This window comes from Typha latifolia, chromosome 10 (assembly GCF_019914945.1).
Source record: "Typha latifolia isolate L0001 chromosome 10, TyphaL0001v2, whole genome shotgun sequence".
NCBI lineage: Eukaryota > Viridiplantae > Streptophyta > Magnoliopsida > Poales > Typhaceae > Typha > Typha latifolia.
Genome location: NC_133095.1, coordinates 2,103,850 through 2,116,956, shown reverse-complemented (window position 1 = coordinate 2,116,956; position 13,107 = coordinate 2,103,850). Strand labels below are relative to the sequence as shown.

Below are 13,107 nucleotides of genomic sequence, written 5' to 3'. Positions count from 1 at the left end.
ATGAGTTGAAAAATAGGAAATAAGTATTTAGAAGATACTTATTATATAACAGGCTGTGGTAAAATAATGTTAAATTGACAGATCTATTGAACATGATGTATACAGGACTACTGCTATTGCAACATGCATACATCAAAAGAAAAGAAAGAGTCATTAATACATCAAAATCAGTTGTTACATGATGCTTTATACAAAACTTACGGAATTTACAACGTCTCACACCACAAGCTCTCAACCACAATTCACACAAAAAATGTATGGAAAATTTTGATGCAATGTGACAAAAAAGAAGATTAAAAGAGCAAGAACAGCCAATGGCTCAGGTTTCCTTAGACACAAGAGCATTGGAACCGGGCTTATCAGATTCAGCTCCTCCTCTGCTCTTAAGAACCGTTGCAGTCTTTGGTCTGCTCTGTAATTTGTTGGTAGCTTCTTTACAGCTGCCCAAACTGTGACGATGCAACCGGCAACATATTCCATCGCCTTGGGACAATGTTGCATCGCTGCAGCTCTTTCTCCGAGTGAGCTTCGGAGATTTGGCACGGGTTGGTGGCACCTTTTTTTCGTAATCATAAAATAGTAAGATAGACCATCAGAATGCAAGCAAAGTTCAGATGGCAAGAAGCAAAGCAGTAAATTGAATCTTAGTTTTCCTAGGTTCCTAACACTGGAATGAAGCAAAGGGCCTGCAATACTGACTGTCTCATGGAGAGTTTTTTATTTATTTATTTATTTTTCCAAGAATTGGCACCATGCAGAATGACCAGAAAATGCTAACTTACATCCTCGAGATCGTTATCGTCTATATGCTCTTTAAAATCCAATGCTTTTAAAAGAATCATGAAATTCATGTGCTCTAGCATTCACAAACTAAATAGTAGCAACACTCATTCACATTAGTTTTGCTTAATTTCATCAAATAAAGCAGAGATATATATATATATATAGGCACCTTCTTAAGTTGAACCTTAGGAGGAGGTCCCTCCTGATAGAAGCTTGGAACTGGATTTGCTCTGAAGATCATGGTCTTCCTTAGTTCTCTTACAGCCGCCTCTTGCTCTTCCTAGAAAGCTGACATGTTAGAAACAAAATACTAGCAGAGCATTGTAGCATTAGCCTGTATATGTGTGCTTTAACATTAATCTGTCATGTTGTAGATCCTTCTTTCTACTAATACCAATCAATAATTATATGGCAGAGCTTCCCTTTGCAGCTCTGATCTACATAGATTCCCACTCAAAGTTCAAACAAGGTAATATTAAGCCCTTTCTGCAAATGTCTACGCATTTTGTCCTCTTTTTCTTCTATATGCCAGATCATAATGGTAACGTACCAAAGGTTTGAAGCAGCTTATATGATGATTCTAGACAGATAAACACTTAATGATTTTTAAGCAGAAAAACTACGAAAATAACCAGAGCAAAACATTGACAGAACTTATGCACCAACCTCATGCCAAAAACTATAAATGGACAGCAAATAGAGCATACCTTTATCTGGGCTTCATACTGGAGCCTCTCTGCCTCCAGAGCTTGGTTTTTCTCTTCTAATTTTGAGTAGAACTGAAGAAGTTATGCCAACTAAGTTAGTCCCTGGATTCACAAAAAAAATCAGAGTGTGCTGTTTGAGATTGATAAAATTTACCTCCCTCCTCTTCTCAGCACGTTCACCGCATCTAAAAACAGGGGCAGTGGGAACTGTTATCCGAGCTTTACCAGCCCTTGTTGGAGCTGCAGCCCTATCTATAGCTCAGGAAATGTATATATATATAGAAGCAGAGAGACATTCCAATAAGAGTCGTTCAAGTAGAAAGAGGATACGAAGAAACAGATAGAGAATCCTCTTCTTCTTGGTGCATCTTGTTATCAGGTTGCAGTGGCTTTCTAGATGTTACAGATGGATTACTCTGTAATCCATATAAAGTGTTTTGATTCCATCAGCCAAATAATCCTTCAATGATAGAAAACTACAATATGAAGCATGTAAAGTAGAAACACCTGAGCTTTGTTCACCGTGTTCATCGTTTGCTTACTGTTGTTTGCCTGTTGTTCTCCGTTGCCAGCAGCATGAGCAACGAAGGCACGATTTCCACCTGAAGATCTCTTTTCAGTTGCAAGAGCAAATGGCTGAGGAACAGTATGGTTCGAACGCAGCAATCCCCCAATAGCAGCCTTTGCTGACGATTTGAGAAGAGAAACCGGCTTCCTCTGATCATGAACCCATTTCTGAGATTCACGTCTTCCATCTTTTTTCCCTTCTTGCCGTGTATCACCATCCATATTCGAGATACTTCTTTCCCTATCAGAGACTTTTCATCTCGGGTGCTGCCGTTTTATAGTTTCATAGTTGTCATAAATCACCTGCAGGAATGCCATTCATCAGTCAATCACACATAGAGTTTTCCCCTTAATACACTTCATTTTCACCAGCCAGAGATGCAATACATAAAAGCTGTAGTTCAAAAACACCATCTAATATGTGCTCCTCCACTAAAGCAGACTAATTGTTTATACTGCATAAAGAAGCATAAAATTATATGAAGACGTGATTGGGAGACTAGGCAAAGGCAAAGACTTCAACCTTACAAGCTAACCACTAAATCTAGAAACACAAGGAATTTAATCTGCACAAACCTATATAAAACTGATAAAATATATATATAAAGTGTATAAAATATTGGTTAGATGTGACGAAAAAGCCCAATACACAGACAAATAGAATTGTAGACCATAATCTATTCAATCTAATACTTCTTTTAAACAAAAATGGCACCCAAGAGTAGTGAAAATTTCAGTTGAGGAGTCCCACACCCTACTCTTTTTAACTAGGCATTATTCTTTACCCGTTTGCTATCACCTATTCATATGATGCTTGAGCACCAATCATCAAAATATCTCATACTTTCTTTAAATTACAACGAGATTATAGTAAGTGCCTATTTATTATGCATCTCGATACTATAAGAAACATATGCAGCAGGATTTAAAAATTAAGATTGTTACCTTATAACTAACTATTATATGACCCGTAGAAATACTCAATTAAATATGCGGTGCACAACTAAGTGTTATGAAGAAGGTGCATTATTTAATTTCCTATTTTAATTATTAGAAGCAACCGTATTCCACTTATGTAAATAAAAATTAACTTTTAATATTAAACCAAAATAAAATGAATAATCAGAAGTAGACTAAAATCCTCGGTTTTGCAACCAAAACCGATAGCCAAAAGAACTTAAAGGCAAAAGACATCATCAAATCTTAAACATTTAAAAGATTTGAGAGAAGAAAGACCAAATCGGTTATGAACAAGCTTAAACCCTTCTCTCCTCCTCAACCACATCCTTTGAATTGTAAAAACGAATTAAACGCTTCCAAAACATAAGAGAAGAACAGGAGGGAATTCTTGACAGATTCATTATATCTCTTTAAAATCTCAATTACGGAAATCTCTCGAGCTCTTCCACATTCGCCTCCGCCTTATTCATTGAGAACATCTACAAATTCTACCTCCATTATTTTAAAACTATTTAACATGGTCTAAGGTGTACATTGGCTTCTTCGGAGGAGTGATAGGAGTACAATTGAGTTAAGTTTAAATAAGTCAGCTTTAGCTCAAGCTCAGCTACACACAAATCCAACCGAGTTCGAACTAAGCTAAACCGAGCCCAAGCTTAAATTAAACTTATTTTTTAACCAAATTGAAATCGAGTTGGACAGAGTCCAATTAACCAAACCTTAAAACTAACCTAGAACTAGTCAAACTGAGATTGACAAATCTATTTAATATATATAATATTAATAAATATTATTTTTAAGTCAGCTCTATTGAGCCAATTGGAGCTTTTGCTTTAGCCGAAGCCGAGCCCAACTACCTCGTTTATTTTGACACCCTCACCCTGCCATGATATGATTCCTAATATTCCACCATATTCCATGAGATAAAACTAACCCCCACTGTTTAACGTATTTTAACGCCCACCATCTCAATACGACTATACTATGCAGAAGTGGCTTTAGCTGCATGTCAGAATTAATCTCAACTGAAGCTGAAGAAAAAGCTAGCTGGAACAAACTCAGTTCAATAAAACTTGACGTATATTTAATTTTATTAAGTGTAGACCGTCTAAAATTCAATTCAAGCTTAATTCATACAAGATTATAGTCAAGCTTGAATTATATTTGATTTGAAATAAAATTAAATTTGTCAATTTTCAAACTTGATATTTTAGATACACTTGAAACTAATATCAATCTAGGCTTAGAACATAGCTCCTTTTCCATCGAAATAACGAAATGTTCCAGTAGCTAATTTGATTGTTAATAAGTGTGAAAAAAAAAATTCGTAAAACACAAATGGCACGTGCGAAAAGACCCTAACTGTGTACTTAAAAAGAGAGAGAGAGCACTGCAAAATTTGTCGGAATAAATATTTTTAAACAGAATTAAAAAATTAAAAAACAATCATCGGACTCGGAATAAATACATCGTTCCTATTCGCCTTCGTTTGTTTTTCCTTTCAGCTGAAGCAAAGCGATTCCTCTTCCTCTCTACCGCAACCAAAGAATGGCGACGGTGGTCTCCTCCTCCGCCGTCCGCATCCTTCTCCCTCGAAACCCTAAACCTAAACCTAGTCCTAAAACTGATCATCTCCGCTTCTTCCCCTCCCGTTCCATTCCCTCTCGAGCCCTAACTCTGAGACCCTTCTCCTCCTCCGCCCTCTCTCCTGTCCAGTACCATCGCACCCACTGCCGGATCCGTTCCTGCGCCGCCGCCTCCTCTCTCTCCTCCGCCGCCCTCGAGAACTCCTTTTCCTACCTCCGACCTCCGATCCTCGCCGCCGTCGCCGGCTTGGCGAAGTATCTCGGGCTCTTCCGCGAGGTTCTCGTGGTGAGGCTTATGCTCACTTGGTTTCCCAACGTCCCTTGGGATCGACAACCCTTCTCGGCTCTCCGGGATATCTGCGATAACTATCTCGCGTTATTCAGAGATGTGCTGCCTCCTTTCATGGGTAAATTCGACTTCAGCTATATTTTTTCTCTTATGGTGCTGGAGGTCATCATCTCGCTCCTGCGCAGCAATCCGGGGATGTAGGGAAGGTTAGGTTTTCTTTTCTTCCTTGCTTCGTTCTAGCAAAGTTGATAGTTTTAATTGTCTATCTTGGTAATAATTATTATATTGGGTCAATTGAAAAATATTTGATATTTCTTTCAGCTATGGTTTCTAGTTCTTCTGCTTTATGCTCAGGTTTTCAGTTTGGACGTGGGCTTGAAATAATTTTGATCAGATAAGTTCTAAATCTGGTTTGGATAAAGTAACGGTAATCGCTGATCATGTGAATGCCAGTTGTTTAAGTTTGTTAAGGTTACTAAATTTTGGTAATATTTGCTGGTCGGAATCCATCATGCAAATGCTAGTAGTTCCTGAAGCATTGAAACAATAAATCCAAAATTGGTTTTTTGTAGGATGTACAATTCTTAGCAAAATTCTCAAGACACAATAGAATAGAAACTGATGAGAAGTTATTATGATGGCAGTAATTGTAATGTTTGATTCAATTCTATAAATCATAGCACAGACAAGAGTATGTTACCACGACTTCATGATCAACCGTTCTTTGTAAAAATCATATTACAGGCATCAAGGTAGAATCCTTCTTAACCCAAAAACTAGCATCAATATTTTCGATGTGCCATTTAGCTTAAAAACCAGTCAGATTTGTAAAGATTCAATTTATCATGTTTAAGAATTCGAATAAATTACAAATTTTTTTGAATGCTGCAAATCTTAGCACACATCTTCGGAAAATGATAATGCGGAAGTACGAGATGGCGGTTTTTCCTCTATTATCCTGACCAAGATCTTGGGTTATGCATACTTGCTAGTTATCAAGTCGATGCCTTTTTATAATTGTGAAGCAAGAATTTTCTGACTTGCAATTTTTATGTTTCATCTCTTATGTCCCTTGATTTTTTGCATTTCTTTTTTTTTAGTTTCATCTTTTTTCCCATGTTGTATAATGCAGTGGTTTTTTGGAGGTCCTCTGCACTTCTTTCTTTGCTATTATAAATTTATTGGATCTCTCAAAAAATAGCTATCCTATTAAACACTCAGGAAAAAATAGTTGTAAAAAGTTGATCAAACTATCCTAGAGATTAAAGGTTACTAGTGGTTAGGATATCCCTTTCTGGTTGGTAATTTGTAATCTGGTGTGGTGTACTGCAGGTTTGGATAACAATAAATAAAGTTATATTCTTGTTGATGCTAAATGCATCTTTTGGTTTGATTCAGTTTTTCATTTCAGCAATTGCCTTGGTGAAACACTTTCTTTTGTGTCCACGTTATTCAAGTAGAAAAATATATCTACTATTTTTTAGATTTGGATTTTGCAAGTAAAAATGGATATAGAGCCTAGTTGGTGTTATGTGTTGAAACATCTATAGAAATAAGCCAGCATTGGGGTGTCACTGTCAAAGCTAAATTTACTTCACAGCTAACCATTGCATTTCACAAGTAGAATTCAAGGTGCGGGCAGAGAATTCTAAGAATTGGCATGGACATGCTGGTGGCTCATTGGCATGGCATGCCATCTCTCACGCCGCAAGGAAGCTATGTGAAACATGATGTTATTCCATATCATACAAAGCAGGCATGGGGCTCACTTGATGGCATTCTTATTATGGCACCCCAACAAGAAACTTTGGTAATAAGAATCTGTAGGGGCAGATTCTGTTCTGAAGTCATCCTGCAAGAAAAATTTTGTGAAGAAACTTGCCTCCTTTGTGACCATCAAAAATGCTATGAGCAATTAGCATTTTCAAGCTACTCAGTGCAAAATCACCAGAAATAAGCTGCTAGTTTTATTCACTTCTGCTAGTTGCAAAACATACTTGAATGTCCTGGAAGGTAGTTTAGGACTGATATCGAAGTTCAATCTCTTTTGTTCTGAAATTAACTTACCTGGTCTATGAGTAATTAACTGGAAAGATTTTGCTGATTTGCTGATTTTTCTTTTCTTCAGCTGAGTTGAGTAGTAATCATAGGCTTGTATCATCAGTAATTCCCTAATTGGTAGATATAGAAAAGAGAAAAAGCTTGAGTCTCAATACTTATGCTTAAGACAATGTTTTGGTATTTTGTCCCGTCTTGCTTGGGCCAGTCTGTGTCTCTCCTATGTAAAATGGGGTTGTACTCATTGTGTTTAGAGTATCATTCTGAGAAAATGTGTTTATTTTGGAGATGCAAATGAACCATCCATGAAATTTGCAAACTCCAAATTGTCAATGCCCCTGTGAACATTGTTAGTTCTTTTTACAGTGGATCATTCCGCTCACTTGTTCATGAAATTTGCATTTTTTAGTTTTCCTCTACAGGAGTAGAGCTGTCCTATGCATATCTGGCATGCTTATAATGCATATAAGTCAGAAAGAAAGCACCAATTTTATGGCAGCGTTAGCTTTACCAATTTTTGCACTATTTATCAGTATATTCAACTTTGAGATTTTCTATGCAGAACAATTGAGGATGCTGGTAAGTGGTAAAGGCTCAAGTTCTTTTGGTCTTCAAGATGAGATACGGAAGCAGATCTGAAGCTGGTTGCGTCACGTTTTAGATTAGATTTTAGAGAAGTATACCTTATTTGGTCTAGCATAAATGCTTATTCCTTTTCTGATCATATATTAAATTTTAGAGAAGTATACCTGTTCTTTTTATTCTCTCTCTTGTTGAAGATTTGTATTTGGAACTTTCAAACAGTTATGCAATTCTGACAGTGATTAAATCTAACGAGTAAGAGATAAGCAAGACTTGTCTATTTTCCCTTCAATCGCATTGCCAAGTGATTATACGGAAGAAAAAAAAAAATAGTATCTCTCCTCCCAGTATTCGTCGACAGTAGAGACGATTCTTTTGGTGTGCTCATTCTTTGGGGGAAGGAAAAGAAGTTATTTTGGAGGCGAAAGGAGGAGGCCGGTCAGAGTGGAAGCTTTATGCATGTATTCAAATTCTACCGCCGTCTTTTCGCTTCTTTCCTCTGTTTTTTTTAAACCTTTTTCCTGTTACTCTAGAATTCAGATCCATATAAAAAAACCCAGACGCTCCAAATCTCCCGCCTACGTTTTGTTTCGAAGTAAGGATCGTTCCTTTAAAGCAGCCCATGAACTCCCCCAACCAAGCCGGGCTCGAATAAAGTAAAGGGTTGCTAACATACGACAATAAAAGGACACTTGTCCTTGCGGAACACCGCTATTATCACCCCCACCCATTTAGAACCTCTTTCCTCTCGCAAGTATTGGCACGTCTGTGAGGTGCAGTTAGGAGCTTGCGGTTTGAACACCCACGTGCACGTGCCACTCTCCCTCGGACGCACCGAAGGCAACCTATATTTACACATTTTACCAAGCCGAATTAAACGTCAATCTTCTCATTTCTCACCCAATTATAAAAGATAAGAGAAACCCCAAGTCACCGAAACCAACAGGGACAGGTAATAAAATATTCTACTCCAGATACATAGAATTTAATAAGATATCCCAAGAGGTGGGCCCATGACAACAAACCCCCAATTACAACTAAAATTTCGCTAATTAAACATTTTAGACGGGTATAAAAATTTCTCTTCTACCCAAAGGTACGCAAATACCTTGCTTACCCCCACCCCCGATATCAAATTTACAACTGAGTACACCTGATAGATAATAATAGAAAATTAAACCAAAAAAAAAAAAAACTAAAAGAACAAAGAGAAAATACAAAATTAAAAAAAAATTAAACGCCTAGATCTCTACTTCTTCGCCTTCCTCGCTGGGACCTTCCTCGACGGGGCCTTCTTCGCCGCCGGCTTCGCGGCCGCCTTTCCCTTCTTGGCAGCCGTAGCCACCGGCTTCTTCGGCGCCGCGGCTGCCTTGGTAGGAGCCGCCGCGGAGTTCTTCGAGGGTGTGTCCTTCGCGGAGGTCTTCGCAACCTTAGCCGGTCGCCCTTTAGATTTCGCCGCAGCTGCGGCCTTCGGCTTCGGGGCTGGCTTTGCCTTAGCCGCAGCGGCCTTCGGCTTCGGGGCAGATTTAGGCTTTGCAGCCGGCTTGGGCTTAGCCGCGGCTGGCTTTGCCTTGGGCTTGGGCTTGGGCTTGGGCTTCGCCGCTGCGGGCTTTGGTTTTGGCTTAGCAACTGCTGCTTTGGGTTTCAGCTTGGCCGCGGCGGTAGCTTTGGCCTTTGGTTTGGGCTTCGCCGGGGAAGCAGCTGGCTTCTTAGCAACGGCCGGCTTCGGCTTCGGCTTTGCTGGAGCGGCGGCAGCAGCAGCGGCGGCGGCGAGCTTGTAGGAATTCTTAACCTTGGTGAGCTTATCGGAGGCGGTGAGCTTCTTGAGCTGGCCGAGAAGAATCTTCTTGAAGTTGGAAGGGAGATGGTCTTTGTGCTTGTCCTCGATGAACTTCCCGATCGCGTACTGGCTCGAGCCACTCCTCTCCTTCAAGGTCGCGATCGCCTCCTTAATCATCTGTTTTTAATCCAACCAACACGAAACCCTAGAGATCAGATCCGATCTCCGAAACCGAATGAGAAGAAGGTATCAGTAGAGACGACTCACATCGGCGTAGGGTGGATGAGTTGGGGCAGCGCGAGGCTTCCTCGGAGCCGCCGGCTTCTTCGCCTTGGGTTCCTTCGGGGCCTTCGCCTTCTTAGACTTCACCGGCTTCGCGGCGGCGTCCTCGGCCGGCGGATCAGCCGGAGCTTGGTCGGCTACGGGCTCCTCCGCCGCGGCCGCCGTGGTCTCTTCTGTCGCCATTGGGTGGTGCTCGAAGGGCTAGGTCTAGGGTCTCGAGAGCTCGAGAAGAAATGGGAGCGGTTGTAGAGAGAGAGAGGTGTGAGAGAGGTCGGAAGGGTGTGGGGGCGTTTAAATATGGACCGGAAGAAAGGAAGGAAGGGAGGAGACGCGCGCTGATTGGTCCAATCACATCTCACTCGGATCACTACCCCTCGTGGCGCCAAACGTGGGCCTTCAGATTATCCGTTATCGACGGCCAGGAATGCCTCATTTTGTGAAGTGAGGATGAAAGAGGGGTAGGAAAGGGGTGTCTTGATATGGAGCTAGGTGTGCTTCTCTCCTGACTTTGGATAAGAATAACTCGAGCCATATTACATGGATTAATATAATTTTTTCACCATTTTGTAGCCATGGAGCATAGCTTTCATTTGAATGTATATTTTCTCAATTTGGTTGAGCATACCAGGAGTAATTAATTTTTCAAGCTTCACTACTCAGGAGTAAGATTTTGTGTGAGTTTGTGAGAGTTTCTAAGCTCTCAAAGAAAATGATGAGCTCTTTAATGAAGTTTTGATATTGTAAATGATAGTGATCCAATAGATGGATCTAACAAACTTCGAATCGCAAAATTCCGACAAGGAATAGGCCAGCTAGGGCATGCATAAACACGATACAACTGACACACTTGCTAGGTAAGTTTAATGAATCTATAAATATGGTTATGTTTGCATTTTGTTGTATCTAATATTTTGTCGTATAAGTTCGTAATTTTCACAACCTATGTTGTTAATCATAGAAGGATATAATGTGGAACAGAACAATTAATAACGCACGTGATACTTACGACGTTATTTACTTAGTATGGATGAACCTGTTTTAGAATGTATTAAAGGTGTATGTGGTGTATGCTAATTCATCAGTTCTATTTGAGATTCAGGATCTTATTGTAAAATATCCTTCTATTTAACAGCTATAATTTGCAAAAATCGACAGAAAGATAATGGAATCATATAGCACAACATTAGGTTATGAAGTGTTAATTGGCTGACCAAAATCCTATTAGATAAAGACCTATCTTGTACAAGTGTTGGAATCCATATGATATACTCCTACTATTTCAGCAGCTTAAAGGTGACATATACTAAAGGCTTAAAGTTTTTCGAAATTTAAGCAATGCCCAAATAGCAATTCTATTTCATTTAGATGATTCTTCTATTGATGATAGGAATAATATTACAAGAAAGGTTAAAATTTTTAGACATCACTGATATCTCATTGGATGCCGAAATAAGTTCGCAGCACTAAGAACAAAAATTCAGCATTCTCATCATCACAGCAGATTTGAAGGTCATATTGATTTCAGAAGTATCTTAGAAGGATGTAATGGTTCTATAATAGATTGTAAACTTTCTGTACTAATTCAAGGAGGGATAAAGAGAAGATGATCCTTACTATTTGCTTGGTTAATCTGAAGTAGCCTGTTACTGTATTCATTGCTTCTGCTGTTTTGTTTTCCAAATTCTTTGTATCGCAGAAATTGCTAGTTGAAAACTTCATCTAGTTCTGATTGCTTGTGCCATTCAGTGTTGGTTCAACTAATTGGATTCCATAGTGCCATAAATTAGAGAATTTGTTCGATAGATTATTGAATGGAGTGAGCTCAATCATCCAATATATAGATAGTATAGCAATGGAACAACTGAGAGGATGAATGACAAACTAGATAAAAACAAGCTTTATAGTATTCTGATAGGTAAGTCAATACTCAAAAGAGTACCAATTAAAAATTTTGTTTGTTTGTTTATAGCTAGCTGATCCTTAATGCCTTAACACAAGCAAGATTGAGTAAAGCTACAGGTATCATAGCAGTTTATATATAGTAAGTCACAAAAGGGTCTTTCCAAAGTGCTTTATCCTGAAAGATTTGTAGGATGTATCCATTTGACATCGAATATAGCGTGGCATAGAAGATTATTCTATCATCCTTTTATGGTTTTCAAATTAGTCCCAAATTATTTTTTCAAGAGGTAATTTATTCATATAACCTATTCTATGCCCTTTTCATATTTTGATTTGTTGAACAAAGGGTCTTAGATATGTTACTTGTTTGATGTTAACAAAGATTGTGAGTAGTACACAGTCAGAAAGGGATCAACTCATTCAGATCATCAAAGTATATATTGAATGGGGCTGCTCATCCTCGCGGGGCAATATAAGATCAATAAAACAACTTCATTAGTGAAATTGATGCACATATTCTCCCAATACTTATTCAAAACCATATGACCAATGAAATCGATGTTCCTGTTATCTTATACTAGGTCATCTATTAGTGCTTGTTCATAAACTAACTCATGGAATTCTAATATATGCAGAAGAGGAAGCTTTAGCTGTTAATTTAAGTTAGCAAGTAGACTATTTCTCAATAGAGCCAAGAAGAAAAAAATACTACAAGTGCTAGGAGTTATCCTTATCACCATCACCATCATCACTAAGGATGAAAAAAAAAAATCCTGAGCATGGATTCATTCAAACACTTTCAATTATATTGCACCCTTTCTTTTCTTAATAGGAAAGAATCAAATGTATTAAATATTTAACCATATTGAAATTCTTCAAGCAATATGTGTGCACAACTTAAGACCAATCAACCACATTGCTACACCGAAGAAAACGTTGATTTCTACTCAAGATTTATTAGTTAAATAAAGTTATGGGCATGAGCATTTCCATTTACCTATTGTGAACAAGATATTACCATGGCCATACCAAATAAAATGCATGATAAATCTGTTTTTATATCCATAATACTAAATGTGCCATAAAGTTGCATATCCCTTTATATGAAAATTTCAGGATCTTGCTTTCTAACCTTGCGAAAATCCTCTGTTTGAACATGCTATTGTTATAGTTAGATCGAAAGACTTGCAATTTGAAATATTTATAAGAAATGTATATCTCTATCTGGTAAAAATTAGTGTAGATTGTAGTTCAACTACATCCATAATCTTGGTGTGAACTTCTCTAATCCTATTCATTCTTTACATTTTGTTTACTCTTAGTTTACCAAAAAAATGTCTTACTTATCGAGTAATCTAACAATAAATTGCTCAATTTGTCGATTTACAAATTATACAAAATGATACAAAGAACTACAATCTGATAGGCAAGACAACTTCAGTTGCTCATCTAAACTCAACTTGCTCACAAGAAAAATCCAATGTAAGACCACAAGTTGCATAGTAAAAGCATTTGCTAATTTTACCCAAAGTCGATGTCGATGCGCGATAGGCAAATGTTGTTTTTTTTAACACTTTTATCCACTTGACTAATGTTATGGGCTAGAGATTC

The 13,107-nt window shown here is 38.3% G+C and overlaps 3 protein-coding genes across 3 annotated transcripts; 1 reads left to right on the top strand and 2 right to left on the bottom strand.

Annotated features, from left to right (window-relative positions):
* Nucleotides 1-319: 319 nt before the first annotated feature.
* LOC140796443 (protein WVD2-like 2) lies at nucleotides 320-2,279 on the bottom strand. Its single transcript, XM_073149479.1, has 6 exons — nucleotides 2,004-2,279; nucleotides 1,821-1,906; nucleotides 1,645-1,738; nucleotides 1,491-1,562; nucleotides 953-1,063; nucleotides 320-556 (listed from the first exon to the last, which is right to left on the bottom strand). Exons 1-6 carry the CDS (start codon nucleotides 2,277-2,279, stop codon nucleotides 320-322), a joined length of 876 nt encoding a protein of 291 aa, XP_073005580.1.
* Nucleotides 2,280-4,495: 2,216 nt separating this feature from the next.
* On the top strand, nucleotides 4,496-7,784 carry LOC140795905 (ylmG homolog protein 1-2, chloroplastic-like). Its single transcript, XM_073148716.1, has 2 exons — nucleotides 4,496-5,098; nucleotides 7,513-7,784. The coding sequence occupies exon 1, from the start codon at nucleotides 4,566-4,568 to the stop codon at nucleotides 5,091-5,093; it is 528 nt and encodes a 175-aa protein (XP_073004817.1). The 5' UTR covers nucleotides 4,496-4,565; the 3' UTR covers nucleotides 5,094-5,098; nucleotides 7,513-7,784.
* Nucleotides 7,785-8,485: 701 nt separating this feature from the next.
* Nucleotides 8,486-9,908, bottom strand: LOC140796373 (uncharacterized). Its single transcript, XM_073149376.1, has 2 exons — nucleotides 9,580-9,908; nucleotides 8,486-9,489 (listed from the first exon to the last, which is right to left on the bottom strand). Exons 1-2 carry the CDS (start codon nucleotides 9,775-9,777, stop codon nucleotides 8,782-8,784), a joined length of 906 nt encoding a protein of 301 aa, XP_073005477.1. The 5' UTR covers nucleotides 9,778-9,908; the 3' UTR covers nucleotides 8,486-8,781.
* Between the last annotated feature and the right edge of the window lie 3,199 nt (nucleotides 9,909-13,107).